Here is a 24532-nt window from a genome sequence, read left to right as displayed (position 1 = left end):
CGCTAACAGACTACCGCACCGCACCAAGGTCAAAGCAATATCGAGAGAGAGCGAGTAAAAAATATCACAGAATGTAACTTTCTTCCTCTCGATTATGAGTGACTTAAATTCGGTGTGCTGTCCGATGTCCGATAGCTTTAATAATCAAGCCTTTACCCCAGTAGGGCTAGAACATGATTGTCGTGAGAGTATATCGCCGCGAGATAGACTACCCGTCCTTATGTCATTAATACAATTAGACAAAGACGTGTCATGATGAAATATCCTAGGCCTATGATGAAAGGTCTTCTCTTTCAGGCGCGTCTTGAAAAGATGCAAGTCATATATTTTCATAGTAAATTATGACACAAGTGCGGATAAAAGAAAGTTCGAAACGAGTGGCGACAAATTAAAACCCGGCCGAAGGGAGTATTTTAAATCGACACGAGTTACGAATTTCCTTTTCGCACGTGTATCGTATCTACGACGTTTTTCAGTATAAATGGCCGGCCGTCCGAAGTTTCGACCTGACAAGAAATTTAACCCGACGAAACCGACGAGCGTGTATGAGAAATGTTATGAAAGTGTGTGAAGCGAAAGTGGTTTGTCAGGATCGTAGTAAATGGAAATCCGTGATCTCTGCCTACCCCTCTGGGAAACAGGCGTGATTGTATGTATGTATGTAAGAAATTTACCACTTCTCGCACTAGTGGTGTTTTTTTACGATCTAGTGCGAGAAGTGGTTCATTATATGCCAGGTCGAAACTTCGGAGGGCCATCTGTACTGAAAAACGTCGTACGATACACGTGCGAAAAGGAAATTCGTAATTTATCGCCTCGTTTCGAACTTCCTTTTTTACACACTTGTATCGTACTTAATGTACTATTAAAGCGGGTTATTAAATATTTTAAATATGTTTGAGTGAGACTCGAACGAGAGTTTTATAGTTCAAGAACGCTGTTTACGCTACATATCGTATTGCTATTATCTCCCTCAATCGCTCTTCTGTATTAGTGCGATATAAGCAGTTGCGTCTCATTTGCCACTGAGCGTTAACGAGTAACATCTTGTGATAAACAGTTGATATCAATATCCACCAGCTTAACTTTCTGCGTATGAAAATCACGTAAAACCTAAAACTAATTAAGGGGCCGCAGGCGAGGCATAACCCAGGGGAAATCTGTGTGACTCTCACTGAACACGGTGCCAGTATAAATATTAAAAGGAAAAACCGCGACGGTGTGACCTGGTTAGTCAAAGTGCATGCTAGATGAAAACAGTTATGGAAGTCATTTTTTTTTTGCTTTTTTTGTTCTTTGTCGAAGATCCCTTTTTCCTGCTCCGTTGAATTGAAATACACTCGAAATTAATTCATTTTTATCCACCTACTCGTAAAGCTACCTTTTCATAAAGTAAAGTATCAGAAAATATTTTTCAATACTTCAAATTTATTAAAATTTTCCTCGTCGGTATTATATCACAAGTATTTCACAAATTAAATAATATTGAAACAGCGCGATAATTTTTGGAATAATTGATACCTGTCATCCAGTTAAAATATTAATTAACTCTGATTGCAAATAAGACGTACGATGTTTTATTTTTGGGAAATTCGACATATGTTCGGCATATAATATACGATCTCCTTATCAATCGTTAACCGCTCAGGCCCCGTAGCCGAACGGAATTTCTGCGATGCGAAACGAAACCGAAACGTCGCAGAAAGGTAGGTAGTCTGGCTCTGTCGCGCCTACATGCAAGAGCGATAGAGATAGATAGCTACGAAAGAGATTATTATCGTGAGCGGTTCGTGAGTTTACAAACCGTTTATTGAATAGAATGGCTCAACATCAGACGGTCTAGCTGAAGTTATAATCGTTGACGTTACATGGCGACCGACAAGTGGTTAGGCTCTGGCAAACCATTATATCAGAAGAGCGATATGAGGAGAGCCAGCTATGATACGCTTACGAAGCGTAAGTTGGCTAGGAATCCATTCGTATCGTAACACTCCACCGATATAGTTGTGTTGTGTCAGATATTTTTATCCACTCTACAGGGATGAGTGCTTTACAAGAGGGGAGCTCTTTGTCCGCTGTAATCCAAGAAAACATCTGTATCTATATTTATATGATTTCTGTTTGTTTGATGTACGATTGTTTTTGTTTTATGTTCTTAAAATAATGTAATGAATATTACGAAAAAAATCTTCCTACAAAATATACGTATAAAAATATATATCCGTTCAGTAATTTTTTGAGTGCCACATGCACCACACAAGCAGACAGATTTTTATAAAGTGTAGTGACAGCAATAGATATAGAGATAGCGATAGTGATTGTACGTAAAATCATATTATGATGCGTCAGTTCCTAAACAAACAGCGGCTAGCCCCAAAAAGTTTCCGTCCAAACGAGAACTGGGAAGCATCCCCGTGGGGACACAGGCTCATTTCCCCGTGATTCAATATTAATAACAAAACATTGTGATACAAACCGGCAAAACAATGATGCCAACACTCCAATTATTTTAACGAAGTAAGCTAAACGTGAGAGTTTATTCCACGAATGGAACGCACTATGGTTTAAGTGAGTCACAGCTATATGCTGCAGATTATCGTCAATGTTATACAAAAAAGTAGTTTCAGTGAACGGGCATTTTCGTGAAAAAAGATCCAAAACCTTTTTCCTATAATAGGTAAATTTAATGTTTTTCCTACTCAGAATCACGAGCCCTTTCAAACCTACTAGGTAAAATACCGTCCGTCCCACTTCGTTACTATTTTTCAAATACATTATTTGTACAGCGGGTACAAAGTGGAAAGTATGCAAAATAATAGAAAATTTTGGGACCATTTTTTTTTGTCTCTTGTTTTTTGTTCTAGACCGAAAAGGCTCGTGATTCTGAGTAAGAAAAACATAAAATTTACCTTTTCTTTTATTTAGCCTATAATGGTGTCCCACTGCATAGGCCTCTCCCCTTAACCTCCGTGACTCCCGGTTTAGTGCCTCTTCCGGCCAGTTAGTGAGGATAGTGTCCTAAGTCATCCCTCCATCTTCTTCTGGGCCTGCCGCGTCCGCGCTCTATTTGTGGCATCCACTTAGTGGCTACACTAGCCCATCTGTCAGGATGCATGCGGCAGACGTGACCAGCCCAGTCCCATTTGAGCCTGGCAGTCCTCTCGCCGTCGTCGGCAATGCGGGTTTTTGAACGCAGCGTGGTGTTCCTGATACGATAAAATTTACCTACCTTAGAAAAAATATTTTTAGTGATTGTTCTCGCGAAAATGCCCGACCGGTATCATAGCAAAGTCTTGACTAACATTTTGACAGACTTACTAGGTAGTTAGGTGGTTAGATGCAGAAGCAATATTGGACGCGGCGCGGTAAGTCCGGCGGTTCCTCTATCTGCAAGCCCTGGCCACCGGTAGTTTGGGCCGTGCCCCGTTGCTGGCAACACACTAGGTTAGGTTTCTATAATGTGTTTAAATGTATTTTTTATCGTTTTTTTTAACTACATTTTACCTTATATTTTACTTTTATGTACTTACATTTTATAAAATACCTAATCGGAAATATAAGACGAATAAAGAGAAATAATAGGAGACATCAACATAATTCACTCAACAATCATTCACTTTTAAGCACATCGAAGCCCGCCGCTGCGTTTTAAAAGCGTTTCCCTATTGGATCCGAAATGGCGCTACAAAACTGTCATCCTATATTTATGTGACAAAGACAAATGGCCCGCTAACCGTGTCTTCATCAAGCTCACCTCTCATTATGGAGCTTCCCCTTAAGGGCTGCATGTTAACCACGAGACAGATGCTCGCGGTTTTGGTACAAGATTCTGAGCGTTCAGTGTTTAAGAGGGCTTTCGTGTTAAAAATAGTGAAATCGCAACCGAGCGCTTGATCATACCGTGTGTGGTATCAAATTAAAGGGCTTTGCGAGTAGTTTATAAATATATATCACATTATAGGACTTTTTCTACTTGGTCTAACAAAATATGAGAAAATGTTCAAAAGTGGTAATAATTGTACCGGTGAAGGCTCGTTTTCAAAAAATTGGCAAAAATCAATAATAGCAATTTATAATCACTAAGGCATAACAGCAATTTAAGTAAACGTTGCAGATTAATTTAGTACAAAACTTACTTCGATGTGATGTAGATTTTCAAAGAAATTGTCACTTAATTTTAGGTAATTTCTGAAAAAAATTGAATTCGCCTTAGGCTAGTTTACTCTATTTCAAAAACTTAAAATAAAAATCTAGTCTGAAATGATTGTGGTACAGGATATACGAATTATAAATTTACCCGTTTTAATATTCAAAATTGTCCAAATTTTACAAATAAGATCGACTGATTCAGCTCTATAGGTGCGTTTTTCTAAACGTGCATTAGAGAAAAATTCATAATTAATTTAATGAGTTAGTTTTCAAAAATCCAGTCTTATAAAAATCAAGATAATAAGATGATCTAACTGGAACTTGAATTAAATAAATCTATTGGATAACGGAAAGTGTAGTATTTCACCGACTAAAACTATCAATTTTACATTCTTTTGACGTTTTTTTTGAAAGCAGCCTTAAAAAAGTTGCGTTCTTTTGTTTTAGGAGTGGCCCAATCAAAATTGATGTTGGTTGTTTGTAAAAGTTTTTCATACTTGAATATTAATTTCTTTGTAAGCTGTTTATGATTCCACGTCGATAACGTTATACTTTACGAAGTCACATGGGTTCAGGATATTTTTAAAAGGTTCAAAACCTGAATCACTTAGGACACGCTAAGTATTTGTACTACTTACTCAATAAATATTGTTTTAAACCTAAGCGATATCCCGCTGCCGTCGGCGATATTGATAAAAACTGGAGGGACGAAAACCAAACATACATGTGTATGCCAAGCCACATAAAAAATACTGAAAGTTCAGACCTCGATAAAAGTCAAGTGGCTTCTGTTGCTATCTCTACGAATTCATCCTTATTTTGGAGCTGGTACTTCAACTACCTATTTTACAGTAGGCATGACTGTGTTTGTGTATGGTTCAATTGCCAATTTTATTCGAGTGAATTGATCGGTTTAGTAAAAAAATATTATTGCTATCGAACATCAATCCTATTAACCCATAATATATATGACCAGTAGCTCCTGTTTGTCCCGAAAATTAGGTGTCGTGATGTATAGCGCCATCTATGAGAGGGCAATGGAACTTTTTTCTAAAACAAATAAAAAGATATTGGTATCATTACAAGTTATTATAATACGTGTTAGATCTACCTATAATCGGGGTTATGTTATCGTTATTTATCTTTTTATTAGAAGTGATAAAATTAGCTCTAAAATAATAAAACGGAATAAAAAAAATATCTGGTTTACAACTGAACTGATGAATTGACTCTTACAACATGTCGCTTTATTTATTTATGATCACGTAGCATTCTGTACTAATATAAACACAAACACCAATAATAATATGGAAAGTTCTTATTTAAAATGCAGTTCCATATGTCTTCGTAACCTACGTATTTATGCCTACTATGGAGGCTGAAACGGCCCACTTATTATTAGCAGAAGTCGGCCAGGGTGAGCTATTTTCATACTAATATGATGTCAGACATGACAAATTATGTCAAATTAGTAGGAATATAGCTCAACCCTGCCGACCTCTGATTATCAGTTCGCTGGGCAATAAGGGCCTGGCAGTTATTAGGCGCTGCCGCCTGTACCTTTTTAATTCTACAGACCAAAATCGTCCTTCAAACTGCTAGTCAGTGGTTTTCTTTATGGCGGACAATCGGACATCATGCGAAGATTGATAATCTATATGACAGTTTCCCCAATTTTTTTTTTAGGTATTTTTGTTCTAATAATTGAAATAGGTTTTAACAGGTTCTTTTACTAAATTGTAAAATTTTAAGATAGAAAAATGTGTTATAGTAACCATACACAATCCAAAAACATTTCATATTGCCAATTGTGTCGCTTAACTTCAATTCATTCTGCTTTAGGTAAATAAAATAATAAACCTTAAAGCAGAATAGATTAACCCGAGTTTTAAGTTAAGCGACACAATTTTGAAGTACCTATGAAAATAAACTTTCATACGGACCATTGTTCCGCGCGTCATGTATAATAAGAAAACCGCTACAGTCCATGTCTTGCGTCGCGCACAAAATCGTCCGCACCACGTGCGCCCTATTACGCCTCTCGTCGGCTATGAAATACGAGCACACGCTATAAATAGATCACTTCCCCTTAATGACCCGTTGTTTAAGCGGCTCTTGTGCCCTAAGCTCTGAACAAGTGAACAGTTGCGCTTGTAAATGTTTTTATCTCGATATAATGCTGGCAGCTCCGCTTTAGTAAGTCAATCCACTTATAATATACGTGCTTAAGACGATACAGGGGCGAAAATGCTAAAATGGAAAGGGGGGCTCCTTTCGAATTGGGAATTTTAGTTAAATATACTAGTGTTATTAACTAGATTTATCGAAAAAAAATTGTCCATTAAGAACAACTCAGTTAAAAGATATTGCGAAAAAATCGAGGTTCCGCTCTCGACTGTTTCCTCCTTCAAAACTTAATCAATCCCCAAGTTGTGGAATGAGCTACCTTCTGATGTGTTTCCCTCGCGCTATGATACGGGGTTCTTCAAGAAGCAGGTATATAGGGTTCTCAAAGGTCGGCAACGCATAAGCGACTCCCCTGATGTTGCTTATGTCCATGGGCGGCGATGACTGCTTCCCATCAGGCGGCTCGTTTGCTGTCTATTTCATAAACAAAATACAATTATGAGATCCGTACTTTATATAGTCAGTGACACTTCTATTTTTATAAACAGGGAAATATCAAACCAATTTGTACTACGTAGGTTCTCTTATTCTTCTCCATGTAATATCAATAAAATACAGCTAGGTTAAAACGAGAACAAATTAAAAAAAAAAAGAATATTTATTTTTTTAGGTTACGATTTACGAATACATATCTGATACTGACATTTTCATTTTTAAAAATCATTTGTTATTGAGGTTTGTTGTGTCTCGATGTGTTTTTAATTGAATTTACCACGCCGTTGTACAAATCAACATTTTTGTTTTAAAATTGTGTAAGTATTTTTTTATTTTAAACCTAGTTTATTGAAGCATATGTGAGAATGACAACCATAAAATAGTCAAACAGCGCACTTGAAACTTACGTTTTATGTTTATAAATAGCAAAAAAAATGGAAACGCATTTAATACGAATCATCCTAATATAGTAGGTACTTTTGAATAAATATTTATAAAAGCGTTGAGAATTACAATCTCCCTTCGTTTATCTGGATTAACGGTGTTTATAATAAACGAGATAATGTAAACAAGAGATTCTTTCTAACTTGTGTATGGTTGTAAATATCCCATAATAATAAACAATGAAATCTTCATCTCATAGTCTAATCCATTAAACTGTTCTTAGAACCCTGATAGTTTGAAAACCACTTTGATTGAACGCAAAGTTTAAACTACTTACCACAAAATTTAATTGGTTATAATACGGGGTGAAATTTATATGGAACATCAATAGGGATAAGGTTCTGACAACCCCACCGCCGGACGTGTTGTAGGTGTTAGCTCATTGAGCATACAGCTATAGTTGTGTGCGTAGGTGATGACACGACTCGCTTAGCGAGGGCACTCAATACATGTAATAAATCAAATATAAATGAAAACAAGGTTAATTCGAACGAACGGAAACAGAGTCATAATACGGCACCGTGTATTTGTTGAATTTTTGCGGCGCCGCGGGTCCTTGCGGCGCGGTGCCACCAGGGACCGGAAAACCCCTTTTTAGGCTTAACTTCATCAATTTGCTTACCCAATCAATTTTCTTACTAAATAAAACGGTAAGCTTTTTTAAAGGTAACCTTTTAAAACGGTAAGCTTATTGAATCTGTTACTTTGAGGTTACCATAACTACTAACTAAGTTAACTCCGAAACCCTATCGCGATAGGGTTTTTAAAACCTGTTTTCATTGAGTTATGGTAAGCTTTATCCGTTCCTTGTTGTCTTTCTACATTGAAACTGGTTTGCTATAGATAGAGCTTGTCTCAGACGCATGCACTCGAATTTGCGTAGTTATTAGTGTTATTACCATTTGACATGTACGTCATTTAGTTTATGTATTTGATAGTACAATTATTGACCTACTCGTACTCATCAGTATATTATAAGGGAATAAAATGAAGTAGGTTTTTACAGCAAGCAAGGTTTTGTACCTACTTTTAGGGTTCCGTAGTCAACTAGGAACCCTTATAGTTTCGCCATGTCTGTCTGTCCGTCCGTCCGTCCGTCCGTCCGTCCGTCCGTCCGCGGATAATCTCAGTAACCGTTAGCACTAGACAGCTGAAATTTGGTACCAATATGTATATTAATCACGCCAACAAAGTTCAAAAATAAAAAATGGAAAAAAAATGTTTTATTGGGGTACCCCTACATGTAAAGTGGGGGCTGAATTTTTTTTTTATTCCAACCCCAACGTATGATATATTTTTAGATAGGTATTTAAAAATGAATAAGGGTTTACTAAGATCGTTTTTTGATTATATTAATATTTTTGGAAATAATCGCTCCTAAAGGAAAAAAAATGCTTCCCGCCCCCCTCTAACTTTTGAACCATATGTTTAAAAAATATGAAAAAAAATCACAAATGTAGAACTTTATAAAAACTTTCTAGGAAAATTGTTTTGAAGTTGATAGGTTCAGTAGTTTTTGAGAAAAATACGGAAAACTACGGAACCCTACACTGAGCGTGGCCCGACACGCTCTTGGCCGGTTTTTTACTTTTAATTTTTATTTATTTTGAACTTCACTATCAGTCTCATAAAAATAACTATAACAATGCATGTGCTCAAAAAGTGCGTTTACAATGCATGTGATCGAAAAGTACGTTTTTTACGAAGCAAAATCGTGCAGCAAGTAGTAGGTACTTTTAAAGTAGTACTTTTCCATACTAGTTCTTTTTACTTTAAATTTTGAACTTCACTATCACTCCCATAAAAATAGCTATAACAATGTATGTGCTCGAAAAGTGCGTTTTCTATAAAACAAAATCATGCGGAAAGTAGTAGGTACTTTTCGGCACTAGTGTTTTTTACATTCCAATTTTATTTAAATTTTGAAGGCCACCATCCGTCCCAGAAAAATCGTTCGGAAAGTTGTACATTTTCGCACTAGGGTTTTTTACTTTTTTTTTTTAATTATGAACTTCGCTATCAGTCCCGTAAAAATAGCTATTATAATGTATGTGCTCGGAAAGTGCGATTTATATGTAGCAACATTGTGCGGAAAGTAGTACTTTTCCGCACTAGCGCTTTTTACTTTTCAAATGTTTTTAAATTTTGAACTTCACTATACGTCCCAGAAAAATCGTGTGGAAAGTAGTACTTTTTCAAACTAGTGCTTTTTACTTTAATTTTTTTTTTATTATGAACTTCGCTATGAGACTCATAAAAATAGCTATTATAATGTATGTGTGCTCGAGAAGTGCGTTTCCTATGAAACAAAATCGTGCGGAAAGTAATACTTTTCCACACTAGTGCTTTTTATTTTTATTTTTTTTTACATTTTGAACTTCACTATCCGTCCCCGGAAAATCGTGCGGAAAGTAGTACTTTTCCGCACTAGTGTTTTTTACTTTTAATTTTGAACTTAACTATCAGTCCCATAAAAATAGCTATTACAAAAGTGCGTTTTCTATAAAGTAAGATCGTGCGGAAAGTAGAGTACTTTTCGGCACTGGTACTTTTTAGTTTTAATTTTTTATTTTATTTAGGACTTCACTATCAGTCCCATAAAAATAGCTATTACAATGTATGTGCTCGAAAAGTGCGTATTCTATGAAGCAAAATTGTGCGGATAGTAGTACCTACTTTTCCGCACTAGTCACTAGTGCTTTTTACTTTTAATTTTTTTTTAAATTTTGAACTTCACTGTCTATCCCAGAAAAATCGTGCGGAAAGTAGTACTTTTCCGTACTAGTGCTTTTTACTTTTTTTTTAATTTGTTACTTCTCTATCAGTCCCATAAAAATAGCACTGTATGTCCTCGAAAAGTGCGTTTTCTATGAAGCAAAATCGTGCGGAAAGTACTTTTCCGCACTAGTGCTTTTTACTTTTCATTTTTCTTTAAATTTTGAACTTCACTATTAGTCCCATAAAAATAGCTATTAGAATGTATGTGCTCGAAAAGTGCGTTTTCTATGAAGCAAAATTGTGCGGAAAGAAGTAGGTACTTTTCCACAATATTCACTGGTGCTTTTAACATTTTTTTTTATTTTGCTTTTAACTTTAACTTTACTAATGACTGGGACTGATAGTGAAGTTAAAGTTAAGTTTAACTTTACTATCAGTCCCATAAAAATCGTGTGGAAAGTAATACTTTTCCGCACTAGTGCTTTTTAATTTTCAATTTTTTTATTTTATTTTGAACTTTACTATTATAAGTCCCATAAAACCAATGTCTTTCAAATTCGAAAATTGTACTAACATAACTTTTAATTTTAATAATTACTAAAGTATTTTGTCTTATTGTTTTTTTATTTACTCGCACAATGCAAAGTAAAGCATTGTTTGAAAACTTTGAAACATGTGCGCAAAGATGATTTCCGAAATTCCGACTCGTATCGGCTTATATGACACTCATCAGAAATCACCTACTTTCCGCACTTGTTGCATAAATAGCTATTTTGACATTTTTAACAAAGCCCAATTGAGAAGATGTTTTCAATTATCTAATCGTAAGACATCGATATAATTATTTGCTTTGTTCTTTCACAATATTTTTTTTAGTTAGTTCTTTACTAAAATTTGCTCTCGAGTATGAGCGTCTTTGCTGAGATGGTCCGACGGCCAAACAAAAGGTTGATCTTTAAAAAGCTAAAACTAGAATTGTTCGGAAACGCACAGGTAAGATAGATAAACAATAGAACGACCCGGCGCGCGCTACGAATGCATTCAATGTCAAAACACACTATGATAATTCAGGTCAGTTATGTTTTAAATTTTAGTGTAAGGTTTTAAAGTCCAATATTGTTTGAATCGACATAAAACTACGTTATTTGAATCGACATAAACTTGTTTAGAGACGATACGTGAGCTTGTACTCGCTATGGTTATTCAATAATAAGTTGAATTTCAATGTGCGCAGAGATTAAAGTTGCTTAAACGGTTTAATAATTAAAATGATAGGGTAACCTTTAAGACGGGTTTTGGTTTTCGTTAGAGGTTATTTAAGTTAACTGTATCAGATAGGCTTACCCTATCAAACAGTCACCCTTACAAAAGGTTACCATTATGGTTGGGGTTTTTAAAACAACTTCTAAAATAAGCCTATGAAAAACCCCGGTTATGGTAAGCGGTTCCGGTCCCTGGGTGCCACACCGCAGGTTTTTGCGGTGCGTTGCCGCGCCGCGAGATTTTTGCGGTGCCGCAACGTGACGCAAGTTATTGCGTCGCGGTGCCGCGCCGCAGATTTTTTGCGGTGCGTCGCCGCAACGCGCCCATGTGGCCAGGTCCTTAGTCGTGCGCGTGAATTCGGCATTAGGAGCGTCCATCTTCAACTGTATGTGCTTTGTGTAAGTTCAAGAACTTACAACAGACATTATTCAATACAAATCGCCCGGCGTGCCCAATATCCTTCTTACCTACAGACAAGCAAGTATGGTCGCGCGATAAATGATAAAACATCTGGCCGTCCGTATCGCACTTACAAATAGTGCGATAGGGACGGCCTGATGCTTTATCATTAACGCGCAACTATACTTATATGCTATATGTACTGAATATATAACAATAGGCTAGTTTCCTATACTTAAAATAAAATATTTTATGCAGTGCACAAAATAAAGCACCACATAATTAGTAGAAAAATATGGACATTGGTTTTGTTTAAACATAATTTCTATTTAATGTCACAGATAAATATACAAAATAGAATTGGCCGTGACGTCACTTCTCAGTATTTCATAGTAATTCCATATTAGCAAATCGTTTTGACAGTTCTTAAAAAAAAGCTAATTTGACTAGTAGGAAACTAGCCTAATATAGTTAGTAAGATACAGAATGCGCACTAACTATATCCGTTGGGTAAATAGGTTTCACAGCGTCTCCGGTAATAAAATTCTAAAAAATCAGGCTGGAAATGAACAAAGTATAATTGAAAAAAAAAAAGTAATGACCCAGGGCCTCACAAAGAAATTAGTTCTTAACATGCTGTGCCATGACCAAGGTGAATATTTTATTTAGTTAAGCTATGTATTTTAAAAACAATGTATACGTATTTTTACAAAGGTCAGTAAAGATAAGCAACAGCAAGGCAAACAAATATTAGGTCACATATCGCATATCGCCTAGACTGGCAAATACTATCTACCTATGTATATCTAAAAGATTGACCGGAGAGAAACTCCAAAGTATTAGTAGTACCAAAGACATATATAACTCTGTATAGACAGATAAAGTCTAAGAAAAAAACGTACCTCGGTACCTACCTTACAGAAAAAGATAAGGTACGCTCAGCTAGATGGCGCTAATATTAATATTTGACATTTTAAAACATATCAAGCTAAGAATATGGACCAAGTTGTCAAAACTGAGGTTCAAAAGTTTTAAGCCTGTGTCAAGAGATGGCAGTCTATGCACTGTGATTCCACGTACATTTTACTTCGACAGTAACTCTCTATAATACTCGATCCTCTTTGGTAGTACGAACAAAATATTGTTATTTTGACTTGTCTCTTTTTTGTAAACCAACGGTGTTATACAAAGGAATTTGAATAAAACCGACCTCTTTGAAGAAGTTTCGTGTTTTCAAGTTTATCTTCAGATCTCAAAGAAGTACATGTGTATATGTATTTTTATATATAGGTACGTGATATTATGCTAGTACGAAAGAAATGCATAGAAAATGAGTTAGGCACACGCTAGCAAACAGTCTCTTCCAAACTCGTTATAAGGTTACAAATAGAGTTTGACTTAACATCAAATCTAATATACGTTTACACACTGAACATTTTGTCGTTGTGAAAGAGACCTGTTGAATAAACTATTAGTTTAATCAAATACTGCTTTGATTATATCGTAGATAATTAAATTTGAATAATGATTAATACACTAATTTAACGTTCATTGTTCACTCACTCATTTAATAGTCACCTTTAGTTCCACTATTAGCTCATAATAAAATATGGTGTCGCATAAACAAACCAGTAGGTAATAACATTTTCATCACATTTGCTGTTTAAAGGTATCATTGCGTCTACGTGTACTGAAGAATAATGTACTATTATTTGTGTGATGGTGACAGATATAATTTTTAGTATTTTCATTATTTACCTACTTATTAAATTTAAGTACTTAAGTAAGTATGCAACGACGCTTAATAGTTACGTCCAATTGTACCTAAATATGTGGCATACTTCAGAAGATATTGTTTTTACAAACAACTTACAGTCTGACCAAAAAGTGTAGAAATTAAAAAGTAACAACATCGTAGTGTCGTCCCGTTTTCTCACACCCATTGATTTGAAAGGGATGGCACTACAATGTTGCCACTTTTTGACTTCTACTTTTTTTGGTCAGACTGTACGAAATGTACAAATAATATTCGGAATTTTTAGCCTTGTTTTAATGTAGGTATATAAGAAAACTACTAAATATTCTCCTACCTAATAAATTAAATAAAGGACTTCCGGTTCGAATGCCATCTTAGCGGTATCGTGTCATGAATAATTTCTTTTTCTTTTGCTCATTAATGTTGTTTAAAGTGTAATATCGATAGCTTATTAAACAGTAAACTAATGTTCTAGTGAGAAGCTGATGAAGAATTAATCTCGAAACGCGTGTAGCCATTTTTTTGTCGTCAACGGCCGGTAGTCCACGTGCTCTTGTAAAATCTAGCTATCAATTTACAAGTGATAATTCACCGTATACTGTCGTACTTACCGTACAAAAATTATTAATAATTAGCTCATATCACCTTGACACTGGCGAAATAGTCCTAATGGACTGAAGCCATTTAATTTTAAAAACTGAACTGAACTGAAATTAAATAAAGCCAGTAGATGTAGATAGTTGCTAGCAACGTGGCAGAAACTGCCAATTTCGAAATGCTTTTGTACAAGACTTGCTTAAAGCGTACGCATTTGAGTGTAATTATGACGCAGAACATACGGGGTGCTGTCACGTTCTGCAAGTTCAGTCAGCTTTTTACAAGCTTTTATACAACTTGCAATGTAAGTATTATACTCAATTTTGAAGCAGATAGATATCTTTTAACGATTGTAATTGTACCTGAGGTTTTACACACATACTTATGTAAATTATTATACAATGCAATGTTATGGTATCATGGAGCTGATCTGATGATGGAGCCGAAAGGTGGCCATAGGAACTCTGTCGTAACCCCATAAAGTAAGGGTTTTTTAGAAACGTCTCGGAGAACAGTAGATGACTGTTGAAATAAAAGTACAGACAGCGATAAAAGCTTGTGGCAAAAACAACGTTTTTGAGAAAAACATTTTTAAGAGGGGGAATGCATTTCACATAGGTCCCTAACATGCGGCCACGGGCCAGGGATGATTTTACTAGTATAATATATGATTCTTTACAAAGCGTAAGTGATTCTAATTTTGGCTAGGCCGACAGTGCTTTGTTCTTGAAGAGTATATATATACTATTCAATATTATTAAAATCGGCATCTTTTTGGTTTTACTTCAAAGCAAAGACATATGTAACTCCGTATAGACGGATAAAGTCTAAGAAAAAAACGTACCTCAAAGCCCTAGAGAAAAAGGTACGGTGGCTTGGATGGCGTAACACCTTTGGGGAACGCTCGGCTAGATGGCGCTAATATTAATATTTGACATTTTAACACATATCAAGCTAACAATATGGGCCTAATTGTCAAAACTGAGGTTCAAAAGTTTTAAGCCTGTGTCGAGAGATGGCAGTCTATGCACTGTGATTACACATTTTACTTCGACAGTAACTCTCTATAATACTCGATCCTCTTTGCTTCAAAGTAAATACAGTCTCTCACAGTGTGATTACCACAAGTATCTAATTTGATAATTCAATTCTTCGTTATACTTTGTAATAATTGTGTGCAATGTCTTTTTACTAAGTATCATCAATGATCCCTGGCGCTAGGCCGGGCAAACGCTAGGTTGAAAAAGATCATCAATGATCTTGAAAAAAAAATGTACCTACTAGCTTTTGCCCGCGGCTTCGCTCGCGTTAGAAAGAGACAAAAGGTAGACTGTGTCACTCAGTTGAAGGGATGGAGAGTTGTCTGTATAGTTATCTCCACCTAAAAAATCACGTTAATTCGTCGCTTCGTTTTGCCGTGAAAGACGGACAAACAAACAGACACACACACTTTCCGATTTATAATATTAGTATGGATATTTTCTGCAATCGAAATAAACGTCTTATCTATCAACTTGATTATCTTGGTTGCTATTCTGTCCGCCGCCACACATATCCGTATGTTCAACGCTTCCACGCGGAACATTCCGTCTTTGTATACTATATCAAAGTGACACTCAGTCGGCTGCTGCCATTAGGGGTAATTGTACTACAATCTTACATATGGAAATCTTGAACTACAGATTTGCTTTGTCAATCTGACTTCCTGTTCCCTTTGCTCTTATTTGTAATGCGAAAAGTTAAACAGACAAGTGAAATGTATTAAGAGAGTGTATGTTGGCTGTCAGACTTTTGTTTTCTTACGCCTACACAATCTTAGTCAGTAGGTTATTTTAAACTGATTCAACGGGATGGCTACTTCGTTAGTCAGGGCCAGTGACTTACCTAGGTATGATTAAATTAGGTCCCTACGTTAATTACGGAGTGAATATATTGCTCATACTGAGCACGTTTACCTACTACACGAGCGATTCCGAAGTCAGGAACAAAATTCTCTCAGATAAATTGACAATGTCAGACAGACAAAATATGACCAAAATGTGAAACAGACTACTTTTTATTTTATTTCGGCGTTGGTTGGTATACATAGTTCCATGCTAAACTTTGCTTATTATGATTTCTATTTTCACCTCTTGTAGCACGCACATATTTCATGAACTATAGATCCCAGATAAAAAGTGTGAATTCCTTTTTTGTAGAAAATTTTATGAAAATTGTTTGTATCTCAGGACATGTGCCACAGTTTAAGAGCTATTTGCGAAAAACTAAAAAAGGGACCTTTGCACTTCCCTCCACCCGTTAGCTCCCCCACCACCCCTCAGTACTTTTAGTATGTGGATTAGAACGGTTGTCTATTGTTTGCCCGAGAGTCATCTAACATAATATTCATATGCCCGAATCTAACTTGCCTGAATTTCATTTGCCCGAATGATTTGTTTACCATAAAAATTGTATGACATCCTGGTTGTTATACTATTTGTTAGCCATATTATTAAGTGCAATAATATGGTTTAATATAATATTCAAACGCCATAAGCAATTTATTGCCATATTAATTGTTGCCCATATTATTACCTAACCTACTTTCTGATAGCAGTTTCATTTTCCAGGGGGTCACAGTTCTAACCTAACCTAACCTACTTTTCAAGCAGTTTCATTTTCCAGGGGGTCACAGTTCTAACCTAACCTAACCTACTTTCTGATAGCAGTTTTATTTTCCAGGGGGTCGCAGTTCTAACCTAACCTAACCTACTTTTCAAGCAGTTTCATTTTCCAGGGGGTCACAGTTCTAACCTAACCTAACCTACTTTCTGATAGCAGTTTCATTTTCCAGGGGGTCACAGTTCTAACCTAACCTACTTTCTGATAGCATTTTTATTTTCGGGGGGGGGGGGGGTCACAGTTCTAACCTAACCTAACCTACTTTCTGATAGCAGATTCATTCTTTAGTACTTCTAGTAGTGTCGTCTCTGTGATAATTACGCATTTCGATGATTCTGCCAAATCACATTATGGAAATTGACTTTTCTGGTCGCTAATTTGGATGACAAATGATGGTATGGAATGTGGTAATTACTGATTTCGATGATTCTGACAAATGACATTATGGAAACTGACTTCATGGGAAACAAAGTTTCTGGCACTTGATTAATATAGTAAACAATGATTATGGCATAAGATGTTATGCAAATAAAATTATGGCAAATGAAATTCTGGCAAATGGGGGTATCCCGGATTGGAACACCGTTCCCTACAACTGTGCCAAAATTCGCTTATACACGAGTTTTTTCCGATGAGGTAGGCTTCGTTGAGTGAGTTATTAAATTATTGTGGGTGACAAGAAAATAAACCTGTATAGTTCACTTCTAACTTTAAACTCGCAATTGCCGAAAAGTACCGCGTCTTTTTGATTTCTAACTGATCCCGGACTATTTATCGCTATTCAAAAATAAAACTAAATGTCAAAATGAACCATAAAACAAATATTTCTTACTTATCCTTTTCATATGCCTAGGTTTTTAATGCCGGGAATATTGAACTGTTTTTGTGAATCATGTCAATAATATTCGTATTGCGTATTGTCCACAGAACTGCTTCTTGGCACGCTTCGAACCCACCAAAAAGCCGCCTGCGACGAGGAAATGGTGTCCCTCATATGTCCCCGCGGCACCACCATCAGCATCCAAGTAGCGCAGTACGGGGCATCAGCGTCCCAGGGTTCCTGTGCCTCGGAACTGGCGGAGTACCAGCCGGTAGCTGTGGAGGTGGTGGGGGAGACCAGTTGCTCATGGCCTGCGGCGCTGCAGGTAAATCAAGTCGATAATATAAAAATTAGTCGAGCTAAGTCTAGTCTTAAATAAAAAATATATTTTTTTTCTTCCAATTGCAAACGGGACTTAATAGCGTATTACTATGTTTTTAAACTAACCTCCAACGTTTCAAGGTCGGCCTTTTCCCCCATCGTGAAAGGTCTTCTCCGAGACCACGTACCATCCCGATGTAAGTCCCGTTTGCATGGTTTTGTATGTGTAAAAATCGTGAAGGTTTCAAGGTATATATATAGTTTGTTTCACGTTATAATTTTGATCGAAAAAGGTATTCATTTCGTACCACAAACAATACCTATGTTTGAGACTATTAAGATAAGGATAGAAGACTTAGAAACTCGACTTTTGAAAATTTATTCAAATTATGTTATGGATTCTGCAAATTTCACATTCCTCAAGGTTGCAAAGTTTAATTGAGATTTTTATAAATTTTCTTCTTACAAAAAAAAAAAAAAAAAATAAAAAAAATAATAATAATAAAATAAAAAATAAAAAAAATAAAATGCATTTATTTCAAGCACAATTGCTCATAGAGTACAGATTTAAAATAATAATAATTCCTAATATAATAATTAACCTATTTCTAACATAACTAACAACTATTTATCTACAAATCTAGCCTATTCCAGTTTTTACATGCCTGTCGCAGCAGTGCTTTATATAGGGACAGTCCAGTCTGGCCGCGATCATCGCCAGGACGGCGTTGGAGCTGCTCCGCACCCGCTGTACCATAGATGCTGCGCGCACGCGCATGGTGGCATGAAAGCATGGCGTGCGAGCCTCCGCAAACATGCCCGACGCACTGCAGTAGCGAGGCAGCCCCATCACCGCCCTGAAGGCGTTGTTATATTGGACGCGGAGTGCGTTGTACGCTTTCTGCGTGTAGTTAGCCCACAGGTTACAAGTGTACAGCGACGTGCAGTATGCTTTGAATAAAGTTAACTTTACGCCGCTAGAGCACCGCGCGAACCTGCGAGCCAACATGTTCGCCCTCACACACAACGCCCTCCGCTCCCGCTCCATGTCTTCATCATCTTTGAGATCTGCCGTAACTACGTGCCCAAGATACTTAAAACTATATACACGCTCCAAACGAGTCCCGCCAAGCAGAACAGGTGGTATATTGGACAGTTTGTTATCTCCGGTCTCAAATACCATGAATTTACTTTTATTCACGTTATATTTCAACCTATGACTGAAAGCGTACTCCTCACATGTTCGTAACAGCCGCCTGAGACCGCAAACTGACGTGCTCAGCAGGACCATGTCGTCGGCGTAGCTTAAATTATTTACGCACACTCCGTCCACCTGACAACCGGCATGCTGCCTGCTGAGCGCCTCAATCAGCCCGTTCATGTACAGGTTGAACAATGCGGGAGAGGTTAAGCCCCCCTGCCTCACCCCGCACTCCAAACCATACTCTTCAGACAATACCCCCGCCCATCTAACATTGTTGATCTGATGTCCATACCAGTACTGCAGGATGCTAATCAATTCCCTGGGTAATTTAATTGATTTAAGCTTTTCCCACAGCACTTCGTAGGACACCAGATCAAAAGCCTTCGACAGATCGAGGAAGCAAGCAAAAATCGGGGTGTCACGATCTGTATAATATCTGACGGTATGCTTAAGACACAGTATAGCACTTTCTGTGGACAGGCCAGGCCGAAACCCAAACTGGTTGTCGTGCAAGTGTAGGTATTTGTCCAACTGTGTATTAAGCATAGCGTCAAATACCTTTGCTATGATCGTAGCAAGAGAAATGGGCCTGTAGTTACTTTTATCAGCTAAATCGCCAGTTTTGTTCTTCACTACAGGCACCACTATCGTCTTCAGCATGTCCATAGGCATATATGAGTGGCTCATGCACAGATTATAAAACATAGCCAGTATTCTATTTATATGTGGGCCGGCATGGTGCAGGTGCTCGATGCTCAGGCCGTCATGGCCTGGGGATTTACCTCTCGAGATGGATTTAATCGCGATCGCCACATTCTTAGCCGTAAATAAAGTTCCTAACGTTTCATCCTCGGTCTGCTCATCGAGTATCACCTGCCTACTAGGACCCAGCTGAGATTGTACTTAGAAAGTGGTTCTTAAAAATATTTGCTATGCCTTTCGGATCACTCACACCCCCGATACTCACCGGTATGCCAGGTCGCACGTTTACTTTTTTCGTACTACGCCAAAATCCCCGAAAGTTGCCACTGGCATGTTGTTCCGCCAGAGCATCCATTTTCAATTGCTCTTCGTGAGTTTGGCACCACCTTAAACGTGACTTGAATAGCTTGCGACTTGCACGCATTTCGTCAAACACCAAACCTATCCTCGGCTTTCCACATGCCACCCAGTCTATGAACTTTGACCTGGCCTCCCGGTGAGCATCCGCGACGTGTGCATTCCATCCTACCACTCGCCGCCCCTTGCCACCCCGACCCCCGCCCTTTCTTTCACATACCGCTGCCTCAGACAAAGCTGTCACAATACAATCATACACATCATCAAGAATACGCCTATGAGCCAGATTATTACAATAGCTATCAGCACATTTAGAAAAGTTGCTATCAAAATCAATGTCTCTTAACCTAATATGAACCTCCTTGCCATAAAGAGCTATTTGCTCCTCTGACCTTTCACCCCAAACCACCTTATTGCTTGAAAATATTCTACTAGATTGTTTAGGTATTATAAGTTGCAAATCGCACTCCATGACAAGTGGGAAATGATCAGACCAATAACAATCATATTGCACATATACATTGCGCACAGAATACACCGCTGCCTGGGTAAGGATACCGTGATCGAGCCAACTAGTCGTGCCGTGCGCGTCACTAACAAAGTTATAAGTTTTAGAATTTAAGCCTAATATATCTACATCGACACACGACCACTGTTGTTCCTGACAAAAATTTATTAATTCATTAAAAAATAACTCTCCGGGGGTAGCATTAAAATCGCCTAATATATATACAGATTCTATTCCATAGTCATCTATAATAGCACTTACCGTACCCAGGCAGTCCGTGAATTCCGGCAGATTCACAGACGAGTTAGTAGGCATGTATATACTCATAACAATAATTATTATAGGATGACCGTTAACCGCCACTTTAATCGCACACACTCTATTGCTTTTACACTCGATTACAGGTACGTCCGGGAACACCTCATTTCTCCATAGGAGACCAACACCACCGTAAGGTCTTCCTGTTAAGATTCCGGTTGCCGTGTCCACTGCTGACTTCCCCGTATATCCAAAAGAGTCGTTTATGGTACCGAGAAACGGGAGGTCTTCCGGAAGCAGCCACAATTCTTGCAAGGCAACTAAGTCACATTTTCGGCATAATTCCCTGACACCATCTATGGAGCGTTTTACCGACTTACAATTAAAACTTGCGAATTTACAAAGTCGGTTATTTTTCATTAAATATTTATTTGATCTTTTACGTCAGAGGTACCTCTGTTCGAATATTCGTACTTATCGTTTATAAAACGTCTGAAAATTATATTTTCAGGCCAAAGCTTTTCGTCCAAATACATTTTCAGTTTATTTTCCGACACGTACAACTTATATGCTTTGTAATCGCATTGTTTTTTAATGTATATTTCTCGCAAGGATACTTTTTCTTTCGTTTGCCTGCAAATGTATTGAATTATGTCTTGCTGCGTGGTACCCTTATGCACATTCGTAATCAGAACAGGAATTTTTCTTTCCGCTGCTTTAAAATTACATAGCGGGTCTCGAGCCACACCATATTTGCCCTGAAAACGATATTTCAATGGTTTACGACGTTTACCCGCCAATTGTTATCCCTCATTCTCGTCATTTTCCTGCTCACTTGTCGCTTGCTGAGTTTTATTTATATTGATAATTGAACATATCTCCGCATTCGATTTCACTGCAATATTCGAGTTGTTTACGTGAGATAACAGCTGTTTATGACGTTCGGCCGGCCTCGCTGTGTCAGAGTGTTCGGGTGCGCCGCTCGGTTCGACCGAATAAGAAGCAAATAACCGAACAAAACGCGCTACCTATTCAAAGAATTTCTCTCAATTTAGGTACTATATTATGTTTCTATTGCATGAATCTAACTAGAAGTCCTTCGTGCAATTCAGAGTCCTTCGGTTTTATGTTACGGACACTATGTTGCTATCTAGCTCTAACAATCACGGAGGAATGGACTCCTCGGACGGATAGATGAACAGTTAAACGGACAACGGACCTTAGTAGGATCAGATCTAAACAGTGCTGGGGTAATCAGAACCCATTAGGGTAGTCTTTAGGGTTCTGATTACCCCAGTATTATTTAGATCTGATTCCAATTTGATCTTATTATTGGGCAGAAAGTCGCATCTAAATTATAGCGTCTGATATTAAATACATTATTTTTACATTGAATGACAATAAAGAATTGCTGAAGTGCGAGCAATCTTTTTAACAGCGTAAAATGCTAAAGTGCAACGCGCTATAAGTAAAAAAGTCTGAATGTATGCCGAGTGAAATGGTTGATACTTACCTACTGCGTTGTGTATTCGGGTCAAGTTGGTCCAAATGAATGGCAAATGGAAATCCATGGAATGGATGCAAATGTTACGTTAGTGTACCTGCAAATATGGTGAACTCAAACCGAAAATTCAAACTAACTTATTTCAAGATCGGAATGCACCTGTACACAATCGGTTAAGACCCACAATAAGACAAAGAATTGCGATGTAAGTAAAAACCTACTCAGAAAACGATAAGTACAAGTACATGTACAATATTACGCACTGTATAAACAAAATTAAATAGGCTCTTTAATACATAGGAAGCAACCATGACGTTATACAAATCATAATCGTTATATGAATCATAATTCATTTCATAACCAACCCGTACGATTCGAATCACTACCAACCTTCATACCTGGGGTCACTTTGTGGCTATATGAAGTTAGATTTTGTGGTCACAGCCTAGATATTGCTCCCGTGACTGGATTGAAAGCTCCTTTAAGTTTTCTAGACACCTGCTTTTCTTCTTTAAACTATACTAGGGATTGCGTAGACTTGCAAAACACGTTTTAGGTCGCACAGTACAATCCACGGCATTGTGCATGGCGTGGCATCAGTTAGGAGAGTAATCTTGAACGTATTTTGCAGTATTCATTGCATCAGGCATATGGCCCATAAAACGTTAGGTAGCCTATCGTTATTCACCACGACTCGAGTTTGATCGCCCATGAATCCATTTACAGCTATGGTTTATCGCTTTTATAGGTACTTGCCGCAATAAGAATCCTAGTGTTTCCCAAACAGACCACACATGAGTAAAGTTTATTGAATTTCTATTTTGGTTATTGTTGTTTGTATTGCGGATATTTAGTGGTAATATCTAATAAAATGTGGTAGAATATTCTATTTGCTTTTAGCGAGCTCTGCTCCGTTTACCTCATCATTGTTTCGAGAAATTATTGGAGTAGTTCCAACTTGACACCCCTTTGCGTGCGCAACTACAAATTATTTAATTTGATTTTGAGAACCCCATATTTAATGGAAAGGTAAAGTGCAAGTTTACTTTCACAAAAAGTTCATAATAATAGAATAGAGATCTACTAGAACAGTTAGATAATGGATAGCACTGATATACAAAACGTTTTTATTATGCAAAAAATGTATTAGAATCCTAGCAAATATACATCAAGCAGACCCCATTTCAAAAACTTAAACCTGTTGACCCTCCCTTCCCTGTATATTCTGGAAGTTGCATCATTTGTTAGAAAAAATCTACATTTATTTAAATTTTGTCAAAATCCTCGCCGCCATCAGTATCTAGAACTACCAGAACCTATTAAATTAGAAATATTTAAAAACGGACCATTTTACAGAGCCATCAATATCTATAATAAAATCCCCACACACTTAAAAACTGAAAAACTAGACTCAGTCTTTATAAGCCGACTTAAATCTATACTGGTGGATAAATGTTACTACAAAATAGCAGATTTTTTAGATGATGATACAATGTAATTTTATAGTACAATCATAAATATTATAAATAAGCAAACTGTACCTATAATTATTAGTATTAGTTAGTACCTAAGTGGCACATCTGTACTTTGCTACACCCTTATCAGGTTCCATGTATGTAATACATATGTATTGTATGTGGTATGCAAATAAATTCTCTATTCTATTCTAAGTTCGTTTCTTAAAATCATGTGCTTACGCCAATTCTCGGGATTAGTTAGTAAGGAGGACCGCAGGGTAAATTAACCCTGGCAAAATACCGGAATAATGCCAGGAAGAAAAAGAAGTAGATATAGTAGCAAGTGGTATTAAATAGCTTATATTATTTAATTTTAATCCAAAGAATTTAATTACAAAAACTTTGTGGTAGAATTTTGTGATCGAAGTTCTTTTATTAAGTTTATATTATTATTTTTTCGGAGTAGATGCCTGATCGTATTAAACTTGGCTCCTCCATAGATTACTTACGTTTTTCAAAATGTCGTCCACGCAGTGAGCCAACGGATGCCAAAGCGTTCATATGGATACGCCTGTGGAGGCGGCCACCAATCTGTTAACATTTTAGTCCTCCTGCCCTCACTCCACCTGGCAACATGTCCCACCCAGCAACTCTATTTTGCGTTATTTTTGTCCATTTTAGTCATTTCTAAATATGTTTACTGATATTTTTCTATGATGAGCCATATTAGCCATGCAGTAGATATTTCCATACTTGAAGTACTATTTAAAAATAGAGACCAACAAGAGTGAA

At 37.2% G+C, this 24532-nt stretch overlaps 1 protein-coding gene and 1 long non-coding RNA gene across 2 annotated transcripts in view; one reads left to right on the top strand and one right to left on the bottom strand.

The window, feature by feature from the left end:
- LOC125233205 (protein eva-1-like) overlaps positions 1-24532 on the top strand; it is a 128374-nt gene that overhangs the window by 41694 nt on the left and 62148 nt on the right. The window contains exon 3 of the mRNA XM_048139115.1: positions 17537-17754. Coding sequence (XP_047995072.1) covers positions 17537-17754 — 218 coding nt within the window. The remainder of the gene's footprint in view (positions 1-17536; positions 17755-24532) is intronic.
- Positions 17612-22848, bottom strand: LOC125233206. Its single transcript, XR_007177837.1, has 3 exons — positions 22682-22848; positions 22293-22380; positions 17612-17748 (listed from the first exon to the last, which is right to left on the bottom strand). It is a non-coding gene; the product is annotated as an uncharacterized LOC125233206 (long non-coding RNA).

The sequence above is a fragment of the Leguminivora glycinivorella genome, chromosome 14, assembly GCF_023078275.1.
Source record: "Leguminivora glycinivorella isolate SPB_JAAS2020 chromosome 14, LegGlyc_1.1, whole genome shotgun sequence".
In the NCBI taxonomy this organism is placed as follows: domain Eukaryota; kingdom Metazoa; phylum Arthropoda; class Insecta; order Lepidoptera; family Tortricidae; genus Leguminivora; species Leguminivora glycinivorella.
Note: the sequence above shows the minus strand (reverse complement) of the source record. Positions and strands in the feature narration are given on the sequence as shown.